The following is a 20,651-nucleotide window of genomic DNA, read 5'->3' as shown; positions in this document are numbered from 1 at the left end:
ACGGCACAGCTGCAATTAAAACTACCGATTTTTATAAGAAGATGGACACCTGTGATTACTTATCTCAATTAGATGGCCCTGTCTATGTTTCCTTCCTTTCTATTTATGTATGTGTGGGTATATAGGGGTGTATGTAAGTATGTATATGAATATGTAGGTAAATCTATAGATATATATATATTTTTTGGGGGGGTTGCCAGTGTCTACATTTGTATCTGTGTGTGTATGAATATATACAGTGTATGGATGGATTTGTACGTGTTCTATTTCTGTACCATGTATGTAAAGTGAAGCCCGATCTCAAGATGATTCTGTTCAATAATGTTAATTGCCTGTCAATGTGTGATAATGGCAATAAAGTAAAAAAAAAAAAAAGAAAAGTGCTATCATTATCCCCACGTTTGCCAGGAGACCACACCCAAGAAGACCCCAGAAGGATCTGTTTTACCTCAGAAACTTTAGGCTGGCCAGCGGTGGCGTAGTAACTGGCAATGATGCAGGCCCGCAGCTTGTCCATCATCCTCCTTGCTTCATTCAGACGCTACCGAGAAAGAAGCCTGAATTAATAACACTTCACCCTCCACAAAAACCTCTTTATACACGATCATATATCTGCTGCATTCAAAATGAGTACCAGGGTTAACCATCATCAGTGCAACATTTAATATAGCCCTGACCGTGACATTCACAATTTCTACAAATGAAGGCATTGCCATGCCCATTGTTGGTGGGTGGTCCCAATGTTTTGGCTCATCAGCGTATAATTTTTAAAGTCTTGGGAGATTTCACCGAGTGAGTTAAACGCACCATTATACAGTACAGCAATACTGAGGTCTTGCCACAGAAGTTTAATGGAGTAAAGATTAGAACTCTTCCACACTTCCACGTAGTTGACTATGTCAATCAAAAACAAAAAAGTTTCTTTATTTTAAACATTACCGGTCAGATTAAAACTTTCCTCCACATCATTGAGTAATAATTCGGGTGTGATTTGACAATTGTTTTCCTATGTGTAGTTCTGTAGTTTGTTTTTATAATGCCATGTTTTGTTTTGTTTTTTATTTTCTTTATGCATTTTTCTCCCCTTTTTAGCACGTCCAATTGCCCAATTGCATCACGCTTCCTCTCCACCAATGCCGATCCCTGCTCTGACTGAGGAGAATGAAGCTAACCCACGCCCCCTCTGACACGTGGGCAGAAGCCGTATGCATCTTATTACCTGCACTTTGACGAGTGCAGTGCAGCTCAGCGTTGTGTACGGAGAGACACACCCTGAGAGCACTCTTTTCTCATCTCCGTGCAGGCGCCATCAATCAGCCAGCAGAGGTTGTAATTGAACCAGTCATGAGAGGGAGACCCCATTCGGCTTAGTCCCGCCCATCTGAACAACAGGCCAATCGTTGTTCATGTGGCCGCTCAGCCTCAGCCGGCAGATGCGATGTATTTGAGATCCCAGCTCTGGTTCCAGCGTGTGTTTTTACCGCTGCGCCACCTGAGCGGCCTATAATGCCATTCTTTCACATTTATGATATTCACAGCAGGAATCTGTGATTTATGCTTGTTTTATTGGTCTTGTCATTATACAGCATGTACTCTTCCTGTCTTACATTATTGAAGAATTTGAGGAATTGTCTTTGTTATACTTGGCATTCATTCAGGATATGTTTTATGGTGATGGGTGTCTGACATTCTTCGCACAGGGTAGGGTCCTCTCCTTGTATTTATTGTTGGTGTGTCTGGAATGGCCTAATCTGCATCTAGTGCCGATAACTTGATCTGTACGTTTTCCATAGTGTGTTTTGGGTTTATTGTTGATATTGGGGTAAATCTCGTCTAGTTTATTGTTTGTTTGTGTGTTTCACTTAAGCTGCCGTTTATTGTTTATGTAGTCGTTTGTTAGGGGTTTGATGTCCGTAGGTGAAAGTTTCAGAATAATGATTTTTTTTGTACAGTTCTTCCTCTTGCTGTAGCTTTGAAACATTACATTCAGTCACCGCCTTTAGTCTTTCAGCATCATAGTCATCCTTATTCCTATGCCTAAGATAAGTGACAGTATAATATAGTGACAGTCAGTGTCAGAGAAGCCTTTCTAACCGATTCCCCTTCTAGCTTATTAGGTTTAGCACCCCTCTGACATGTGTGAAACCCCTGGCGGCATCTTTACACCCGGCAACAACACACTTCTATTTCTTTTTGCATCTTTTCCTATCTGGTTGTATCCAGTTCCACTAGTGTATATTCCTCTGCTTCTGCAGACCTCCACCCTGCCCAAAGAGCAAAGAAGACTATCATGCACTCCCTCAGACACATGTGCAGTCACTGACCGCTTATTTTGACCACCCAGAGACCAGGAATCACAAAAAGCAGTGTCACAGGCCGCTCAGGTGGCGTAGCGGTAAAATACGCTAGCACACCAGAGCTGGGTTTTCGAATACATCGTACTGAAACTCAGCTCTGCCATCCGGCTGGGCTGGGCGGCTGCATGAACAATGACTGGCTGTTGTTCATGAGGTTAGGGGCAAGCTGGATCATGGGTCATCATAACTGGTGCAATTACGACCCCTGCTGGCTGATTGATGGCGCCTGAACAGGGCTGGGGAATAATGCTGATCAGGGTGTGGCTCTCCATGCACAGTGATGATCGGTATATATGAACTTGACTCATGCAGGTGAAAAATGCAGTCTGTACTGAGCATGTGTCGGAGGGGGCGTGTGTCAGTTGAGAAGCGTCCTCGGTCAGCGGTGGAGGGTTGAATGAATGGAGGATGCAATCAGGGTAATTGGACACGACTAGATTAGGGGAGAAAATTGGGGGGAAAAGGTTGGAGAAAATAGAAAATAAAATAAAAAAAGCAGTGTCGCATACAGAGAATCACACATCACTATATTAAATAAGTAAGAGACCGCAGCCAATCCTGTTCATGTGGGCACCCAGCCGGTCAACAGCACAGCTGAGATTTGAACTTGACAACAGTGGATTCTAAGAGCCTAGTCGACGTCTCCACTAGAAAGTAGGAGTCGCTGGTGCAGTCCTGTCTGGCCTTTCTTCCTTCAATGACTGGCCAGGCCAGAGTTGGGTTTTGTTTATCTGATTGTTGCTGGGTGTATCAAAGTTCACCTGGCCCTGAAAACAACATTTTCACTGCACAGCATTAACTAAATGCATGTCATATTTTCACACAATAGTATGGGAAGGCAACTTTTAGAAGAGTCAGCTATTGCATGTCCCATCTATTTTGAGTGCATGACAATGGCCACCAGTTAACTTAAAATCCTTAGAACATGATCACACCCTTTTAATATAAAACAGCTGGATAGAAAGAAAAAAAGAAACTGGAAAGAAACTGCAATTATGGTTGAACAGAGCGTGAGCAATTATCAACACTGGATAATTAAGCAGCAATGCAAGCTAGCAAGCTTGCCAACAGGTTAAAACAAATCAGCTTCTTACCTGGCCGATGACGTCGATCTCATGCTCCTTGTTCTTCATCTCCATAGCAAACTGGTCTCTGATGATTACTTCGATCTTTTGTACTGTAGCATCACAAGCTGGAAAAAAAAAAAAAAGTCACTACCAAGTAACTTCATGGTCAGGAAACAGGCTAAGAATACCAGGGCAAACAAAGTGACATTGATGTAGACACTGTTCTGCTCCTCGTACTGTACAGCTCTGTATGTGCACTGTAAAATAAAGGAAAGGTTTACCATTCTGTTCAAGAACTTTGCTCCTCTTGCTCTGCTGCACCAGAGCTATCTCCTCGTAATCCGGATCATTATCCTCCAATTTCCGTTTAATTCCAGACATCCTGATAGGCTGATCTGAAAGACTACAGAGTAAGAATTAAATCACTTTGTGTTGACATACACAAATTACATCGTTCATTCAATTTTAAACGCTTGTGCTGATTTTAAAGTAAACTGTGGCTGCTACAAGGTGAACTGCAGAAACATTGGACCAATTGTTTTCATTTTTCTTTAAGTTACAATACTGATATGTTAAGTCATCAGAAAAGTCTCTACAAAGTCTGTAAATGGTACAATGTACTCTGACACTATCACAAGATTTGAAAATTTTCTGTTCTTTTTTTATGTGACTGGTTGCTAAAATGCTACAACGAAAGTCACCAAAGACAGACATCCCAAGTCTCCCGGAAGTTCCGGGAGTCTCCCGCATATACATAGCGGCTCCCTGATGCCCGCAAGTCAGATAAAATCTCCCGGAATCTAGAATGAGCGGCCAAGAGCGACACACACACACACACACACACACACGTGCACTCAGGCAACACAGACTTTCTTCCCCGATCGCGTATTAAATCTGTTATCTGATATACAATCTAGCGCACTGTGTAGGGAACATAAATCAATTGTCTAATATACTATCTAGTGCACTAGGTAGGGGACATAAATCCGTTATCTGATATACAATTTAGTGCACTATGTAGGGAACATAATTAATTATGTAATACACTATCTAGTGCACTATGTAAGGAACACAAATCATTATCTAGTTATACTTTCTAGTGCACTATGTAGTGAACATGAATGTGTTATCTAATACACTATCTAGTGCACTATGTAGGGAACATAAATCTGTGATCTGATATACAATCTAGTGCACTGTGTAGGGAACATAAACCAATTGTCTAATTCACTATGTAGTGCACTACGTAGGGAACATAAATTCATATCTAAAATACTATCTAGTGCACTATGTAAGGAACACAAATCATCATCTAGTTATACTTTCTAGTGCACTACGTAGGGAACATAAATCTGTGATCTGATATACAATCTAGTGCACTGTGTAGGGAACATAAACCAATTGTCTAATTCACTATCTAGTGCACTACGTAGGGAACATAAATTCATATCTAAAATACTATCTAGTGCACTATGTAGGGAACATAAATCTGTGATCTGATATACAATCTAGTGCACTGTGTAGGGAACATAAACCAATTGTCTAATTCACTATCTAGTGCACCGGTCGAACTGCAACAGGTGGACTCCAATTGAGTTCAACACACAAGGGTCTTAATACATTTGTGAATAAGAGATTCAAGTTTGTGATTTTTAATTAACGTTCGAAAAAACCCTGAATTAACCCCTGGAGCCAAGAGGGTTAAGGGCCTCGCTCAAGGGCCCAACAGTGGCTGCGTGGCAGAGCCAGGATTTCAACCCTTTCAATTAATAGCTCAAAGTTCTAACCACTAGGCTACCATTTCAGCCTATATAAAATATAAATATAAATATAAAATAAATGCAGAAAGGTTAGAGAACAAAGGCAAAGCTTTCCGTTACGTTAATATTACGTTTTCCCCTGAGGTGTTTGTCACATTTTTAATGCTTTCTGACATGACTTTCCATTTAAAATCTGTGCAAAAGAACACTAAATAAAACACTAAAACCATTCAACTTTAAACATTCGTGATTAATGCCACAAACATGCTGAATTCACATCACTCCTGTGATTTCTATTTACAAGTCTGACAGGATAGGCACGGTCGTATATATATATGTATATACATATGTATATACATATACAGTGTATCACAAAAGTGAGTACACCCCTCACATTTCTGCAAATATTTTATTATATCTTTTCATGGGACAACACTATAGACATGAAACTTGGATATAACTTAGAGTAGTCAGTGTACAGCTTGTATAGCAGTGTAGATTTACTGTCTTCTGAAAATAACTCAACACACAGCCATTAATGTCTAAATAGCTGGCAACATAAGTGAGTACACCCCACAGTGAACATGTCCAAATTGTGCCCAAATGTGTCGTTGTCCCTCCCTGGTGTCATGTGTCAAGGTCCCAGGTGTAAATGGGGAGCAGGGCTGTTAAATTTGGTGTTTTGGGTACAATTCTCTCATACTGGCCACTGGATATTCAACATGGCACCTCATGGCAAAGAACTCTCTGAGGATGTGAGAAATAGAATTGTTGCTCTCCACAAAGATGGCCTGGGCTATAAGAAGATTGCTAACACCCTGAAACTGAGCTACAGCATGGTGGCCAAGGTCATACAGCGGTTTTCCAGGACAGGTTCCACTCGGAACAGGCTTCGCCAGGGTCGACCAAAGAAGTTGAGTCCACGTGTTCTGCGTCATATCCAGAGGTTGGTTTTAAAAAATAGACACATGAGTGCTGCCAGCATTGCTGCAGAGGTTGAAGACGTGGGAGGTCAGCCTGTCAGTGCTCAGACCATACGCCGCACACTGCATCAACTCGGTCTGCATGGTCGTCATCCCAGAAGGAAGCTGACGCACAAGAAAGCCCGCAAACAGTTTGCTGAAGACAAGCAGTCCAAGAACATGGATTACTGGAATGCCCTGTGGTCTGACGAGACCAAGATAAACTTGTTTGGCTCAGATGGTGTCCAGCATGTGTGGCGGCGCCCTGGTGAGAAGAACCAAGACAACTGTATCTTGCCTACAGTCAAGCATGGTGGTGGTAGCATCATGGTCTTGGGCTGCATGAGTGTTGCTGGCACTGGGGAGCTGCAGTTCATTGAGAGAAACATGAATTCCAACATGTACTGTGACATTCTGAAACAGAGCATGATCCCCTCCCTTCGAAAACTGGGCCTCATGGCAGTTTTCCAACAGGATAACGACCCCAAACACAACCTCCAAGATGACAACTGCCTTGCTGAGGAAGCTGAAGGTAAAGGTGATGGACTAAACCCAATTGAGCACCTGTGGCGCATCCTCAAGTGGAAGGTGGAGGAGTTCAAGGTGTCCAACATCCACCAGCTCCGTGATGTCATCATGGAGGAGTGGAAGAGGATTCCAGTAGCAACCTGTGCAGCTCTGGTGAATTCCATGCCCAGGAGGGTTAAGGCAGTGCTGGATAATAATTGTGGTCACACAAAATATTGACACTTTGGGCACAATTTGGACATGTTCACTGTGGGGTGTACTCACTTATGTTGCAGCTATTTAGACATTAATGGCTGTGTGTTGAGTTATTTTCAGAAGACAGTAAATCTACACTGCTATACAAGTTGTACACTGACTACTCTAAGTTATATCCAAGTTTTATTTCTATAGTGTTGTCCCATGAAAAGATATAATAAAATATTTGCAGAAATGTGAGGGGTGTACTCACTTTTGTGATACACTGTATATACATATACAGGGAGCGAACATTCGGACAGCGGACAGTGTTTTTTCTGTGTTTTCTTTATATTTTGTCAAATTAAATATTAAAATGTCCCCAAAGAAGGTGCAAAAAAAAAGTGCAGTGGTGTGAAAATAAATAAATCTATTACATTTGTTGTTGTATAATTACTCCTGCCAGTAGCTGTCACTGTGTATCAGACAGTAAGGGGACAGTGAGTGAGAGAGAAGAAGGCAATCGGCTCAGTAAAGTATTCTTCCTTTCGTGCAATTACACCTACAAAATACAATACTATTGAAATAATGAAGGAAATAATAGAGAAATATGAGAGTTTTGTTGTTTCTGGTAGACACATTTTATTAAAAAAAAGGAAATGTATTATGGTGTATGGTACAGCACACGTACTGTACTGAAATGTGATGTGTGTTTTATGTACAGTACGGTACTACTGTGTATTGTTGTTTATTACAGGAATGTCTATTCTATAATTTAAGATTAAGGGAAAATATACTTCTATTTATAACAAAAAAGACCATTTAAGACATTAGAAGGGTTAGGTAAGGGGGTGGTTTGGGAGGTCTGGCACAGATTAATTCTGTTTACATTATTTCTTATGGAAAAAATAGGTTTAACTAACGAACATTTTGACTTAAGAACAGCCCTTCAGAACCAATTAAGTTCGTAAGTCAAGGATCTACTGTTTAAACATCAACACCTCAGGTATTGTTTTAAGGTGGACGAAACACTTGACTTAATTACACTGTTTAAAAAATTCTAATTGATTTTCCATATATATTTCCACATATAATATTATATAATATCAATAATAATAATAATAATAATAATAATAATAACACACTAACAAGTGCACATTTAATGCAGCAACAACATGCTACACATGCATGTTGGCCAAACAAACTGTCCAAGATACCAACTGTCAGTAAACAGATTCCACAAGCTAATATTTATTAAATTATAAATAAATAACATAAACTCGCCATAATTGCTAAGTACTGCAATAAGGTACTATAAATTTAACAACTATAATATTTCCAAATGCATTTTAAACACAATTTAAAATACTTTGACGCATTATAAAAGCGACCGTGAAAGTTTAAAATGACCGTTTATTTGTAAACGCAGCTTTGGAGAGTTAGCTTAGCATAGGTAGAGCCGGAAAAAAAAAGCACCAAATGCGGACTCTTATTTTAGGAAAGCTCGGTGATAGTGAGGCCTTAGCATAGCCACTGGTTAGCTTTTGGCTAATAACAATGCAGTAACGTGTAACAAAACACATTAGTCCAGGTTGCTGTAAAAAAATAAAAATAAAAAAGCATAATACATATTTAACCTAATTTCATTACACAAACTGTAACCGTAGAGATTATTAAAATTAATTTAAGCTTTATTTATTATGGAAGTCGTAAATAGGTGTATTGCACATACCTGTATTAATACAGCACAGTACAGAACGGCTGTAGCAAAGCGCTCAGAAATGATGTAGCAGCTTCTTCACAAAACACGCAGTAAACTCAGACTGTGCTGCATTTTTAATTCACTGTTTAGTTTTAGTCCATAGCCTGTCGTACAGTAAGAAATGATATAAATAATATTTATTTATAATGGTCTGTATTGACGCTTGCTAAACTACAGGCTAACAGTAACCAATGTTCCATATGAGCTAACAGCAAGGAGAATTAGGCCTTGTAGTTTTACTAACAGTCCAGTAGAGGCCGCTCTGACACAATGTTTGGAACTTGAAGAACAGACTGTGTTTATTAATGTTTATTAACGTTCGTTAAATTGTTACATACATTTCTACATTTAAATCAAATTCAGGGCATTAATAATGGGTTAATTAAATTAAAACAGTTATAAACGCATAATTCACGTTAGAAATGCTACCTGTAAATACTGTATACAAGGACGGAATCAATCTGGCCTGATGGCCAGTCTATCTCAGGGCATCACACACTCACTCACTTTCTTAACCACTTATTCAATCCAAGGCTTTTCAATGGGCACAAGGCACACAGTAACACCCTGGACAGGGCGCCAGTCCATCGCAGGGCAGACACACACACACACACACACACACACACACACACACACACACACACACACACATATTCATATAGGGCAATTCAGTGTCTCCAATTAACCTGACTGCATCTTTTTGGACTGTGGGAGGAAACCGGAGCTCCCGGAGGAAACCCACGCAGACCTCAGACACAGGGAGAACATGCAAACTCCACACAGAAAGTACCCGGACCGACCCACCTGGGGATCGAACCCAGGAGCACACATGATTTCTAACTACACATTTACTTACGTGCTCACTTAACTTCCACCCAGGGACAGTTTAAAGCAGCCCTTCCTTAAAGCAGGACCTAGTGGGTAGAGCTTTGGGCTATCAACCAGAAGAGTGACGGTTCAAATCCAGGCTCTGCTATACAGCCACTGTTGGGTCCTTGAGCAAGGCCCTTAACCCTGTCTGCTCCAGGGGCGCCGTACGATGGCTGACCCTGCGCTCTGACCCCAGCTTCCAAACAAGCTGGGATATGTGAAGAAAGAATATTATTGTACTGTACATCTGTATATGTATATATGACAAATAAAGGATATCCTATCCTATCCTATCTTCCATCTTTGGCCTGTTTTGTGAGGTAAAAACATGCAGACACAGAGAGAACATCCTGAACCCCATCATAGTTTCCAAACCCTGTGAAACCATATCATGTTACCCATTCACTTGTTTATCTGTGAAACGTTCCAGAACTGGTGGTTCTAATTATATAACATACTTTTCAGTCTTACACTGCCTTTGTCCCAACTCAAATTAGGAATTAGTGTATATTTACTTACTTTTGTTTTAATTTATTATGTTACATACCGTAACCATTATTTGTATTTGCTGCATTTGGCAGACACTTTTATCCAAAGCGACTTACAATTATGACTGAATACAATTTGAGCAATTGAGGATTAAGGGCCTTTCTCAAGGGTCCAACAGTGGCAACTTGGGGTGGGGAGGCTGTTTAAACTGCCTGATCCAGCAACCTCCTGATAACTAGTCTAGTACTTTAACCACTGAGCTTCCACTGACCTTTGGAAATTAGTTATAGTAATCAACTTGTCTCAAAACATTTACTTAAACTACAACCCCAAATCAGAAAAAGTTGGGATGGCATGGAAAATGCAAATAAAAAAATAAAAAAACCACAGAGTTTCTTACATTTACTTTGACTTTTATTTGATTGCAGACAAGATGAACCTGAGATATTTCATGTTTTATCTGCTCAACTTCATTTCATTTATTAATAAACATCCATTCCTGCATTTCAGGCCTGCAACACATTCCAAAAAAAGTTGGGACAGTAAAGCATTTACCACTTTGTAATGTTGCCACTCCTTTTCACCACACTTTAAAGATGTTTTGGCACTGAGGAGACCAAGTGATTTAGTGTTTCAGCTTTTATGTTGTCCCATTCTTTCTGCAAACACGTCTTAAGATGTGCAACAGTACGGGGTCGTCGTTGTCGCATTTTTCGTTTCAAAAATCTCCACACATTCTCTATTGGGGACAGGTCAGGACTGCAGGCAGGCCAGTCCGATACCTGTACCCTCTTCTTCCACAGCCATGCATATTGTTTATGCATTTTCTTCCCTTTTTCTCCCTTTTAGTGTGTCCAATTGCCCGACTGCGTCATGCTTCCTCTTCACCAATGCTGATCTGATTGAGGAGAACAAAGCTAACCCACACCCCCTCCAACACGTGGGCAGCAGCCGTATGCATTTTGTCACCTACACTTTGACGAGTGCAATGCGGATCAGCACTGTGTACTGAGAGACACACCCTGACAGCACTCTTTTCCCGTCTCTGTGCAGGCGCCATCAATCGGTCACCAGAGGTCGTAATTGCATTAGTTATGAGAAAGACCCTATCTGGCTTAATATCCCACCCCTCTGCTGCTCAGCCCAGCCACAGGCAGAGCCGAGACTCGATATGATGTATTCGAGATCCCAGCTCTGGTGTTCCAGCGTGTGTTGTTACCGCTGCGCCACCTGAGCAGCCTGTATTTTTATTTCATTTGCATTTTCCATACTGTTATTGATAATGATTGACTATAGTTGATTACTTTTCTATGCTCTTTAAATAAGGTGGCTAGTTTAAATGCACATATAACAGTAGTCTTTATGCCAAATAGTAAAAGGGGCTTCTTTCTTGCACTGCACTCTTTTAAACAAATCGTGATTTGGTGGTAAAGCTTACTTGATTGTGGACAGTGTCACCTATGTTTCAAGTTTTGTTATTATAGTGTATCTAATATGGAACAGCATAATGTACCAATAATAATAATAATAATAATAATAATAATAATAATGATAATAATAATAATAATAATTTTAATAATAATAATTATAATAGTTATAATAATAATAATAATTGCAATAATAATAATAATAGTATTAATAATAATAATAATAATAGTAATAATAATAATAATAATAATTAGTAATAATAATGATAATAGTAATAAAAAAAAAATCGTAATAATAATAATCGTAATAATAATAATAATAATAATGGTAATAATGATAATAGTAATAAAAATAATAATAATAGTAATAATAATAATCGTAATAATAATAATAATAATAATAATAATAATAGTGCAAGACAAATAAGTGCAAAAACACACACATTTTCACACCTGTATGGGCCGGGATGAGAGATATAACATGTCATCCTTTATTTGCAGATGTGCAGCAGCTCAATAGAGTAAAATGAACCTTTTGTCTGTGGTAATTCACTTGCTTTTTGTACAGCTGTGACAGGCCTTATGTCTACTTTAGGTGCTAGCACACAAGCACCACCTGTTCATAGATTAAAATCAACACACACACACACACACACGTCATACATACAGTTTGGTTGTCCATGCTGCCATTAAACAGATGATTAGAGGTAAACCAGCTCTACCTCATCCAGATGTTCAACATTAAAGCCTTTGTTCTTTCTTTGAAGCTTGTTTACAGATGGCAGGTTACAACCTGATGCTCACTGTCTTTCCTCTAGACTGTTATAGTTAAGGCCGTTTCACAATTAAAACGTGTTATACGCAACACACACATCTGCTTTGCTCTGCAATTTATCCGAGGTACACCGTTACACATGGATAATCTGGTATGCACAAAGTAACATTATACAGTTCTGCATAGTTACTGTGGAATTTAGGCCTAATTTACACTGCTTTATCAGACTTCTTTTACACAATGGTGCATTATCAGTGATTTCATGCTGATACATTCCCAAATATATACTCAGTAAAAACGTATCACTATGTCCGAACAGCACATTCATTTCAAAATGGTTTAAATGTGCATGTCTCGTTTTATTGAACTATGTGCAACATATTTTAGATAATATTCAACCTGCATAAATAAACATAAAAACATCTCATGTTATTTAGAGGAGTGCTGTCGGTCAGACGCTATCCAGAACAGTGAATACAAGGCAGAAATACACATTGAACAGGGTATTACATCTAGTACAGTAGTACATCACAGTGCATTACGTTACATAGCAGTACATTCCCACCTAGGGGCAAATTAGTAAAGCCACCTTCTGTTGCAATGCTGCAATGAGTGGAAACTAAAGTACCTGGGCAAAACACACACAGACATAGTAAAAACATGCAAAAACTGAGGCAGCAGCACTCACACTTTGGGCAATGGATGAAACATCCAATATTAGAGAGAACATGAAGTATGAGCAAAACATATAAAATTGATACCACACTCTTTTTAATTAAACATACCATGACAACACTGCCACAGCCACAAGCAGACTGGCTTTTAGATTTACTACAATACAAGTAAATACACTATATTGCCAAAAGTATTCACTCACCCATCCAAATAATTGAATTCAGGTGTTCCAATCACTTCCATGGCCACAGGTGTATAAAACCAAGCACCTAGGCATGCAGACTGCAAACATTTGTGAAAGAATGGGTCGCTCTCAGGAGCTCAGTGAATTCCAGCATGGTACTGTAATAGGATGCCACCTGTGCAACAAGTCCAGTCGTGAAATTTCCTCGCTACTAAATATTCCACAGTCAACAAAGACGAAAAGGACCATCCAGACTGTTATCAGCAACAAGTCCAAAGGCCAGGGTCTGTCACGGTATGGGGCTGTATCAGTGCCCTTGGCAAAGGTCATTTACACTTCTGTGATGGCAGCATTAATGCAGAAAAGTACATTGAGATCTTAGAGCAACATGCGCCGCCTTCCAAGACGTCATCTTTTCCAGCAACGTTCATGCATTTTTCCATAGAGAATGTGTGGAGAATTTTGAAACGAAAAATGCGACAACGACGACCCCGTACTGTCGCACATCTTAAGACGTGTTTGCAGGAAGAATGAGACAAAATAAAAGCTGAAACACTAAATCACTTGGTATCCTCGGTGCCAAAACGTCTTTTAAGTGTGGTGAAAAGGAATGGCAACATTACAAAGAGGTAAATGCTTTACTGTCCCAAATTTTTTGGAATGTGTTGCAGGACTGAAATGCAGGAATGGATGTTTATTAATAAATGAAATGAAGTTGAGCAGACAAAACATGAAATCAAATAAAAGTTAAAGTAAATGTAAGAAACTGTGTTTTTTTTTTTAATTATTATTTGCATTTTTCATGCTGTCCCAACTTTTTCTGATTTGGGGTTGTAGATTCTTCCAATAATTCAGTCAGAGAAAAAGAACAGTTGCAGAAATCATGGCATGCCATATACAGTATATGCCCTACAAGTAAAGTCGATTACAAACTGTTATTAATGCACCTTAGTGCAAATGTTGTTGCGACTACTCCTTGAACGAGTGCTAATAAAGACATAAAAGCTTCCATTCGTACAAAAACAACCTTTATTGAGACTTCATTAACAGGTCTGCAAGCGAAATACAGAAATGTTGCTGAAAAAACAAGACTTTCTCTCTCTCTCTTACACACACACACACTCATTTGCTATATGTAAATGTAAAAAATTATAATAATAAAACATAATTCAAAACCCACTAATGTGACTGACATTAAAACCTTTGTTACTTTTGGAAACATCCTGGAATCTGGAGAATGTAACCGGAACGTGAGAGCACTTTTATTTACACATGAATAAAATAGACCTTATGCATTCTATCATCGTGCACACTCATCAAGCACTTTATTAGGTACACCACTGAATACATTAAATGTATGTAGCAGATAGGTTTTCCCTAATAACGTGCTTGGTGTGTGTTGATTATTCAGAATCACAGCCGCTGTAGAACCCGTGTTCTTTAAATATCAGCAACAGAATGATAACCTGCAGCCAAAACCACCACGGCACAACAGCACGTTCCACGTTCCTGCTTAAATAATGTAATCATATTATTAAGAAATCGAACTGCCACTTGATTTTCAGGATATTCGTCGTCAGGAATGCTGCCGTGCAGGATGTAGATGGCACTGCGATTGTGACGGATGTAACCAACATCTTAATGGTATTTACATCATCCAATGTCACTGTATTTCTCTTTAAAAACAACAATGCACCAATCAAAACAACCTATACAAGCTGGACCTGTTTTAGAAGCACTTGAGTTGGACAGATGTTAAAGGCAGATGTTTCCATTAAGGAAAGTGATACAAAAGATACAATTAATGCTCTGTGGCAAGCGTGGAAATGGAAAGCAGGTCCACTTTCTTCGAGATGACAAAGAAAAACATTCATCTTAAAAAATGTGGAGTACACCAAAAGAATGGTACAGGTATGAATGCTTGATCCCTTACAGAGAGAGCACACTGCCAAACAATACAAGTTTATTGGTCTGATCAGTATACAAATCTATTAAAAATCCTATGCTACGGTCTACACAGTCACCAGACCTCAATTCAGACCAAAACCAGGACATGTTATACCAGTGTGTCAAACTGGGCAATTCACCACCATTGTCAAAACACATTTTCTGAAACAATGGTGCTCTATTTAACCAGTACACTTCCATCGATCTATGGCTGCGTCCGAAATCGCATACTTAAACAGTACGTACTAAATCCAAGGCATAGTACACAAGTGTGCAGTATGCACGCAACCTCGTGTGACGCAATGTCACATCGCTACTGTTATAACAATCAGACAATTAATTCTGTCAGTCTCCACAAAGCTACTCATAACGCTATTCAGGGTTGTACTTAATCATAACATTTTTCATTTTGTCTTATGCCAAGTTCACAGGTCGCTAAAGTAAAAACGAATGAAGCGAATAATATATAATAAAATTACACACACGAAGCACGTCGAGATATCATAGCACTAATGAAGGTATACATTGTATGACATTAAGTGCATGACTGGGGCTCCTTAAAATATACAAAAAAGGCACGACGGTTACAGGCACAGAAACACAATTAAATAAAATAAAAAATACCAAAGGTAAAAGATTCACAGCAAATAAACCACCTGATTCAGAGCCGGTGGCAACACCGTAACTGCTAAATACAGTGCTGAGAAGAACTGTGCATGCAGTTTATGTGCCTCTTGTACACGTGTGTAAATAAAAACCGATCAAGTGTCGATTAAAGAGGCAGATGTCATGTATCAAATGTAAATGTTTGACAGTGATGGTTGTATAACATACAAAACAAGAAAAACAACAAAACTTAAAACTTAATATCGTATATGAGAAAACAATAATAAAGAGACAATAATTTATAGGATTATATGATTAACTACTAATTAATAAACACTGGATTAAAGCAAATGTAAAAAATTATAATAAAAAAAAAGGAAGTTAAAGTTGAGTGCATCTCCGCAAACCTTAAAGCAGCTGATCCATGACGCTGATGGTCCTGTACAGTCAGTGAAAGTGCTGCATAAGCAGTGACTGTATAATAAGTAACAGGAATGATGTGCCTTTTATGAAATATTATTTACATCAGTACCTAAAAAGAGTGACTTTTACTAGGTAGGAACTAAATTATAGGTAGAAATGATCATAGGTAGAAATGATATTCCGCTAGCACACCAGTGCCGAGATTCTGAACTCCTCGGTTCGAAACTCGGCATTGCCACCGTTCAGCTGGGCGCTATCTAGCAGGTATAATGGGCAGTGCCTGCAGCAGACTTTAATTGGCTACCGTGTCTGCCAGGGTGGGATGACCGGACTATGTGGGTGGGGTCTTCAAACGCTGATTTTTTTTCTCCTTTTTAGCGCGTCCAATTGCCCGACTGCGTCATGCTTCCTCTCCACCAATGCCGATCCCCGCTCTGATTGGAGAGAGCGAAGCAAACCCACACCCCCTCCGACACGTGGGCAGCAGTTGTATGCATTTTGTCACCTACACTTTCACGAGTGCAATGCGGATCAGCACTGTACGGAGAGACACACCCTGAGAGGACTCTTTTCTCATCTCTGTGCAGGCGCCATCAATCTGCCAGCAGAGGTCACAATTGCATTAGTTATTAGAGAATCCCTACCTGGCTTTTAATATCCCACCCTTATCTGAACAACAGGCCAATCGTTGTTTATGTGGCCGCTCAGCCCATCCGACAGGCAAAGCTGAGATTCAATACGATGTATTCCAGATCCCAGCTCTGGTTCCAGCGTGTGTTTTTACCGCTGCGCCATCTGAGCGGCCTTCCATTGTTTGTTTATTAGAATTTATTTGTTTGTTTATGCATCCCCCCCCCTTTTCTCCCAATTTTAGCATATCCAATTACCCAATTGCATTATGCTTCCTCTCTACTGACGTTGACCTCCACTCTGACTTAGGAGAGTCGTGCTCCCAACACGTGTGCAGTACCAACTGCATCTTTTCACCTGCATGAGGCGAGTTCATATGCGAAACAGCTTTGTGTATGGAAAGTCACACCCTGATCAGTCAGCCAGCAGAGGTCATAAACAGAGGTCACAGATGCTGCTCCTGTCAGATGTGACGGGTCTGGAGTAATTGCAACGACAAGAAATCACTACAGACTTTATTGAAGACTAGAGCGGATAACAACTCTATTATTATTTAATTGTTTATTTATCTATTTATTACCACTGTATGACTTTTAGATCATTCAATTCTGTGTTTGTATGATTTGTGTAAATCGTGTATTTATTTAAAGTATCCTCCAGACCACCCAAGAAGGATGGGCCCTGTTGAGTCTGGTTCCTCTCAAGGTTTCTTCCTGTAATTTTCAGGGAGTTTTTCCTTGCCACAGTCGCCCTCGGCTTGCTCAACAGGGGTTTTTGTATCTGTTGGTCCTGGATTTTGTAAAGTTGCTTTGAGACAATGTATATTGTAAAAAGCGCTATATAAATAAAGTTGACTTGACTTGACTTGATAATTGCATCAGTAATGAGGGATTCCCATCCGGCTCCCACCCTGTATGAACAACATAATCGTTGTTTATGTAGGCACCCAGCCTGCCGAATAGTAGAGCTGAGATTCAAAACAACAAGTTCAAAATGTCAGCTCTGGTGTGCTAGTGTGTTTACCGCACCACCTGAGTGCCCTGTTTATTAGGATTTTACGTCATGTTTTACTCTTTGGTTACATTCATGACAGGACGGGTAGTTTCAGGTTACCCATGATTCAATTATTCCATTCAATTGAATCTCCAATTCAATTAATGTACATGTCTTTGGACTGTGGGAGGAAACCAGAGCTTCCGAAGGAGAACATGCAATCTCTACTAAGGAGACGTAATTTGAGAATCGAACCCAGGACCTGTGGTTATTCAGCCACAATATTCTTCTACCTTGACTTGAGATTCGGCATCATGGGGCCATCATGGGGGGAAGGGAGTGGAGGAAATCAGAGCTTCCGAGGGCGAACATGCAAACTCCATACGGAAAGGACCCGGGGACCCTCCACCTGGGAACTGAACCCAAGACCTTCTTGCTGTGATGCAACAGTGCTACCCACCGTTTTTTCAATTCTGGGTTGGTTTGGAGTGTTGGAACCAGTGTAGCGTGGCTCTCTGTATGCGATAGGACTCTGTTTGGGAACCCAACATTGGGAAGTGATAAGAAGCGTCTGGAGATATCACACATGTCGGAGGCAGTATGGGTCATGATCGGTGGTTTTGCAAGCAGCAGCAAATTTAAAATCGGGAATTGGATATGACTAGACTAGGAGATAAAGGGAGGAAATAGAAAAAAAAAACAAAAAAAGGGAAACAGAATGATTAGGCACAAAACGTGGCTTGTTACAAAAGGCACAAAATGGTCTAGATACTCTTTCTGACAGACCATTTTGTGTGTGTGTGTGTGTGTGTGTGTGTGTGTGCGCGTGCGTGCGTGCACTATTAGGTTCGGTGCAGCTTCTCATCGAAACGATGTATGGTGATGCAGCCGTGACAGGAAATGGGACGAGGCATGGCAGCCACCCCGGTCAGGATGCCGGATGCGGGGTCGTAGCACAGGATGCTGTCTGATGCCATGCCGTTCTCACCTCGTCCACCGAGAATGAAGACCTTTCCGTTACACACGGACATGCCGCAACACTCCTAAAAACAGTCACACACACAACACTTTTAGTCAGGGGTCAAAACCATATATATATATATATATATATACAGTGTATCACAAAAGTGAGTACACCCCTCACATTTCTGCAGATATTTAAGTATATCTTTTCATGGGACAACACTGACAAAATGACACTTTGACACAATGAAAAGTAGTCTGTGTGCAGCTTATATAACAGTGTAAATTTATTCTTCCCTCAAAATAACTCAATATACAGCCATTAATGTCTAAACCACCGGCAACAAAAGTGAGTACACCCCTAAAAGACTACACCCCTAAATGTCCAAATTGAGCACTGCTTGTCATTTTCCCTCCAAAATGTCATGTGACTTGTTAGTGTTACTAGGTCTCAGGTGTGCATAGGGAGCAGGTGTGTTCAATTTAGTAGTACAGCTCTCACACTCTCTCATACTGGTCACTGAAAGTTCCAACATGGCACCTCATGGCAAAGAACTCTCTGAGGATCTTAAAAGACGAATTGTTGCGCTATACATGAAGATGGCCAAGGCTACAAGAAGATTGCCAACACCCTGAAACTGAGCTGCAGCACAGTGGCCAAGATCATCCAGCGTTTTAAAAGAGCAGGGTCCACTCAGAACAGACCTCGCGTTGGTCGTCCAAAGAAGCTGAGTGCACGTGCTCAGCGTCACATCCAACTGCTGTCTTTGAAAGATAGGCGCAGGAGTGCTGTCAGCATTGCTGCAGAGATTGAAAAGGTGGGGGGTCAGCCTGTCAGTGCTCAGACCATACGCCGCACACTACATCAAATTGGTCTGCATGGCTGTCACCCCAGAAGGAAGCCTCTTCTGAAGTCTCTACACAAGAAAGCCCGCAAACAGTTTGCTGAAGACCTGTCAACAAAGGACATGGATTACTGGAACCATGTCCTATGGTCTGATGAGACCAAGATTAATTTGTTTGGTTCAGATGGTCTCAAGCATGTGTGGCGGCAATCAGGTGAGGAGTACAAAGATAAGTGTGTCATGCCTACAGTCAAGCATGGTGGTGGGAATGCCATGGTCTGGGGCTGCATGAGTGCAGCAGGTGTTGGGGAGTTACATTTCATTGAGGGACACATGAACTCCAATATGTACTGTGAAATACTGAAGCAGAGCATGATCCCCTCCCTCCGGAAACTGGGTCGCAGGGCAGTGTTCCAGCATGATAATGACCCCAAACACACCTATAAGACGACCACTGCTTTATTGAAGAGGCTGAGGGTAAAGGTGATGGACTGGCCAAGCATGTCTCCAGACCTAAACCCAATAGAACATCTTTGGGGCATCCTCAAGCGGAAGGTGGAGGAGCGCAAAGTCTCGAATATCCGCCAGCTCCGTGATGTCGTCATGGAGCAGTGGAAAAGCATTCCAGTGGCAACCTGTGAAGCTCTGGTAAACTCCATGCCCAGGAGAGTTAAGGCAGTTCTGGGAAATAATGGTGGCCACACAAAATATTGACACTTCAGGAACTTTCACTAAGGGGTGTACTCACTTTTGTTGCCGGTGGTTTAGACATTAATGGCTGTATATTGAGTTATTTTGAGGGAAGAATAAATTTACACTGTTATATAAGCTGCACACAGACTACTTTTTATTGTGTCAAAGTGTCATTTTGTCAGTGTTGTCCCATGAAAAGATATACTTAAATATCTGCAGAAATGTGAGGGGTGTACTCACTTTTGTGATACACTGTATATATATATATATATATATATATACAGGGGTTGGACAAAATAACTGAAACACCTGGTTTTAGACCACAATAATTTATTAGTATGGTGTAGGGCCTCCTTTACGGCCAATACAGCGTCAATTCGTCTTGGAAATGACATATACAAGTCCTGCACAGTGGTCAGAGGGATTTTAAGCCATTCTTCTTGCAGGATAGTGGCCAGGTCACTACGTGATGCTGGTGGAGGAAAACATTTCCTGACTCGCTTCTCCAAAACACCCCAAAG

General features: G+C 40.4%; 2 protein-coding genes across 2 annotated transcripts in view; both read right to left on the bottom strand.

The window, feature by feature from the left end:
• yeats2 (YEATS domain containing 2) overlaps window positions 1-8,703 on the bottom strand; it is a 63,706-nt gene extending 55,003 nt beyond the window's left edge. Inside the window, exons 1-4 of the mRNA XM_062987528.1 lie at window positions 8,581-8,703; window positions 3,706-3,827; window positions 3,452-3,549; window positions 449-541 (exon numbers count right to left, since the gene is read on the bottom strand). Of these exons, the coding sequence (XP_062843598.1) occupies window positions 449-541; window positions 3,452-3,549; window positions 3,706-3,805 (291 nt within the window). The 5' untranslated portion in view covers window positions 3,806-3,827; window positions 8,581-8,703. The remainder of the gene's footprint in view (window positions 1-448; window positions 542-3,451; window positions 3,550-3,705; window positions 3,828-8,580) is intronic.
• Window positions 8,704-14,041: 5,338 nt separating this feature from the next.
• klhl24a (kelch-like family member 24a) overlaps window positions 14,042-20,651 on the bottom strand; it is a 66,257-nt gene continuing 59,647 nt past the window's right edge. The window contains exon 8 of the mRNA XM_062987344.1: window positions 14,042-18,672. Coding sequence (XP_062843414.1) covers window positions 18,472-18,672 — 201 coding nt within the window. The 3' untranslated portion in view covers window positions 14,042-18,471. The remainder of the gene's footprint in view (window positions 18,673-20,651) is intronic.

Source organism: Trichomycterus rosablanca, chromosome 25, assembly GCF_030014385.1.
Source record: "Trichomycterus rosablanca isolate fTriRos1 chromosome 25, fTriRos1.hap1, whole genome shotgun sequence".
In the NCBI taxonomy this organism is placed as follows: domain Eukaryota; kingdom Metazoa; phylum Chordata; class Actinopteri; order Siluriformes; family Trichomycteridae; genus Trichomycterus; species Trichomycterus rosablanca.
The sequence above is the reverse complement of the archived record's forward strand: the minus strand, read 5'-3'. Positions and strand labels throughout refer to the sequence as shown.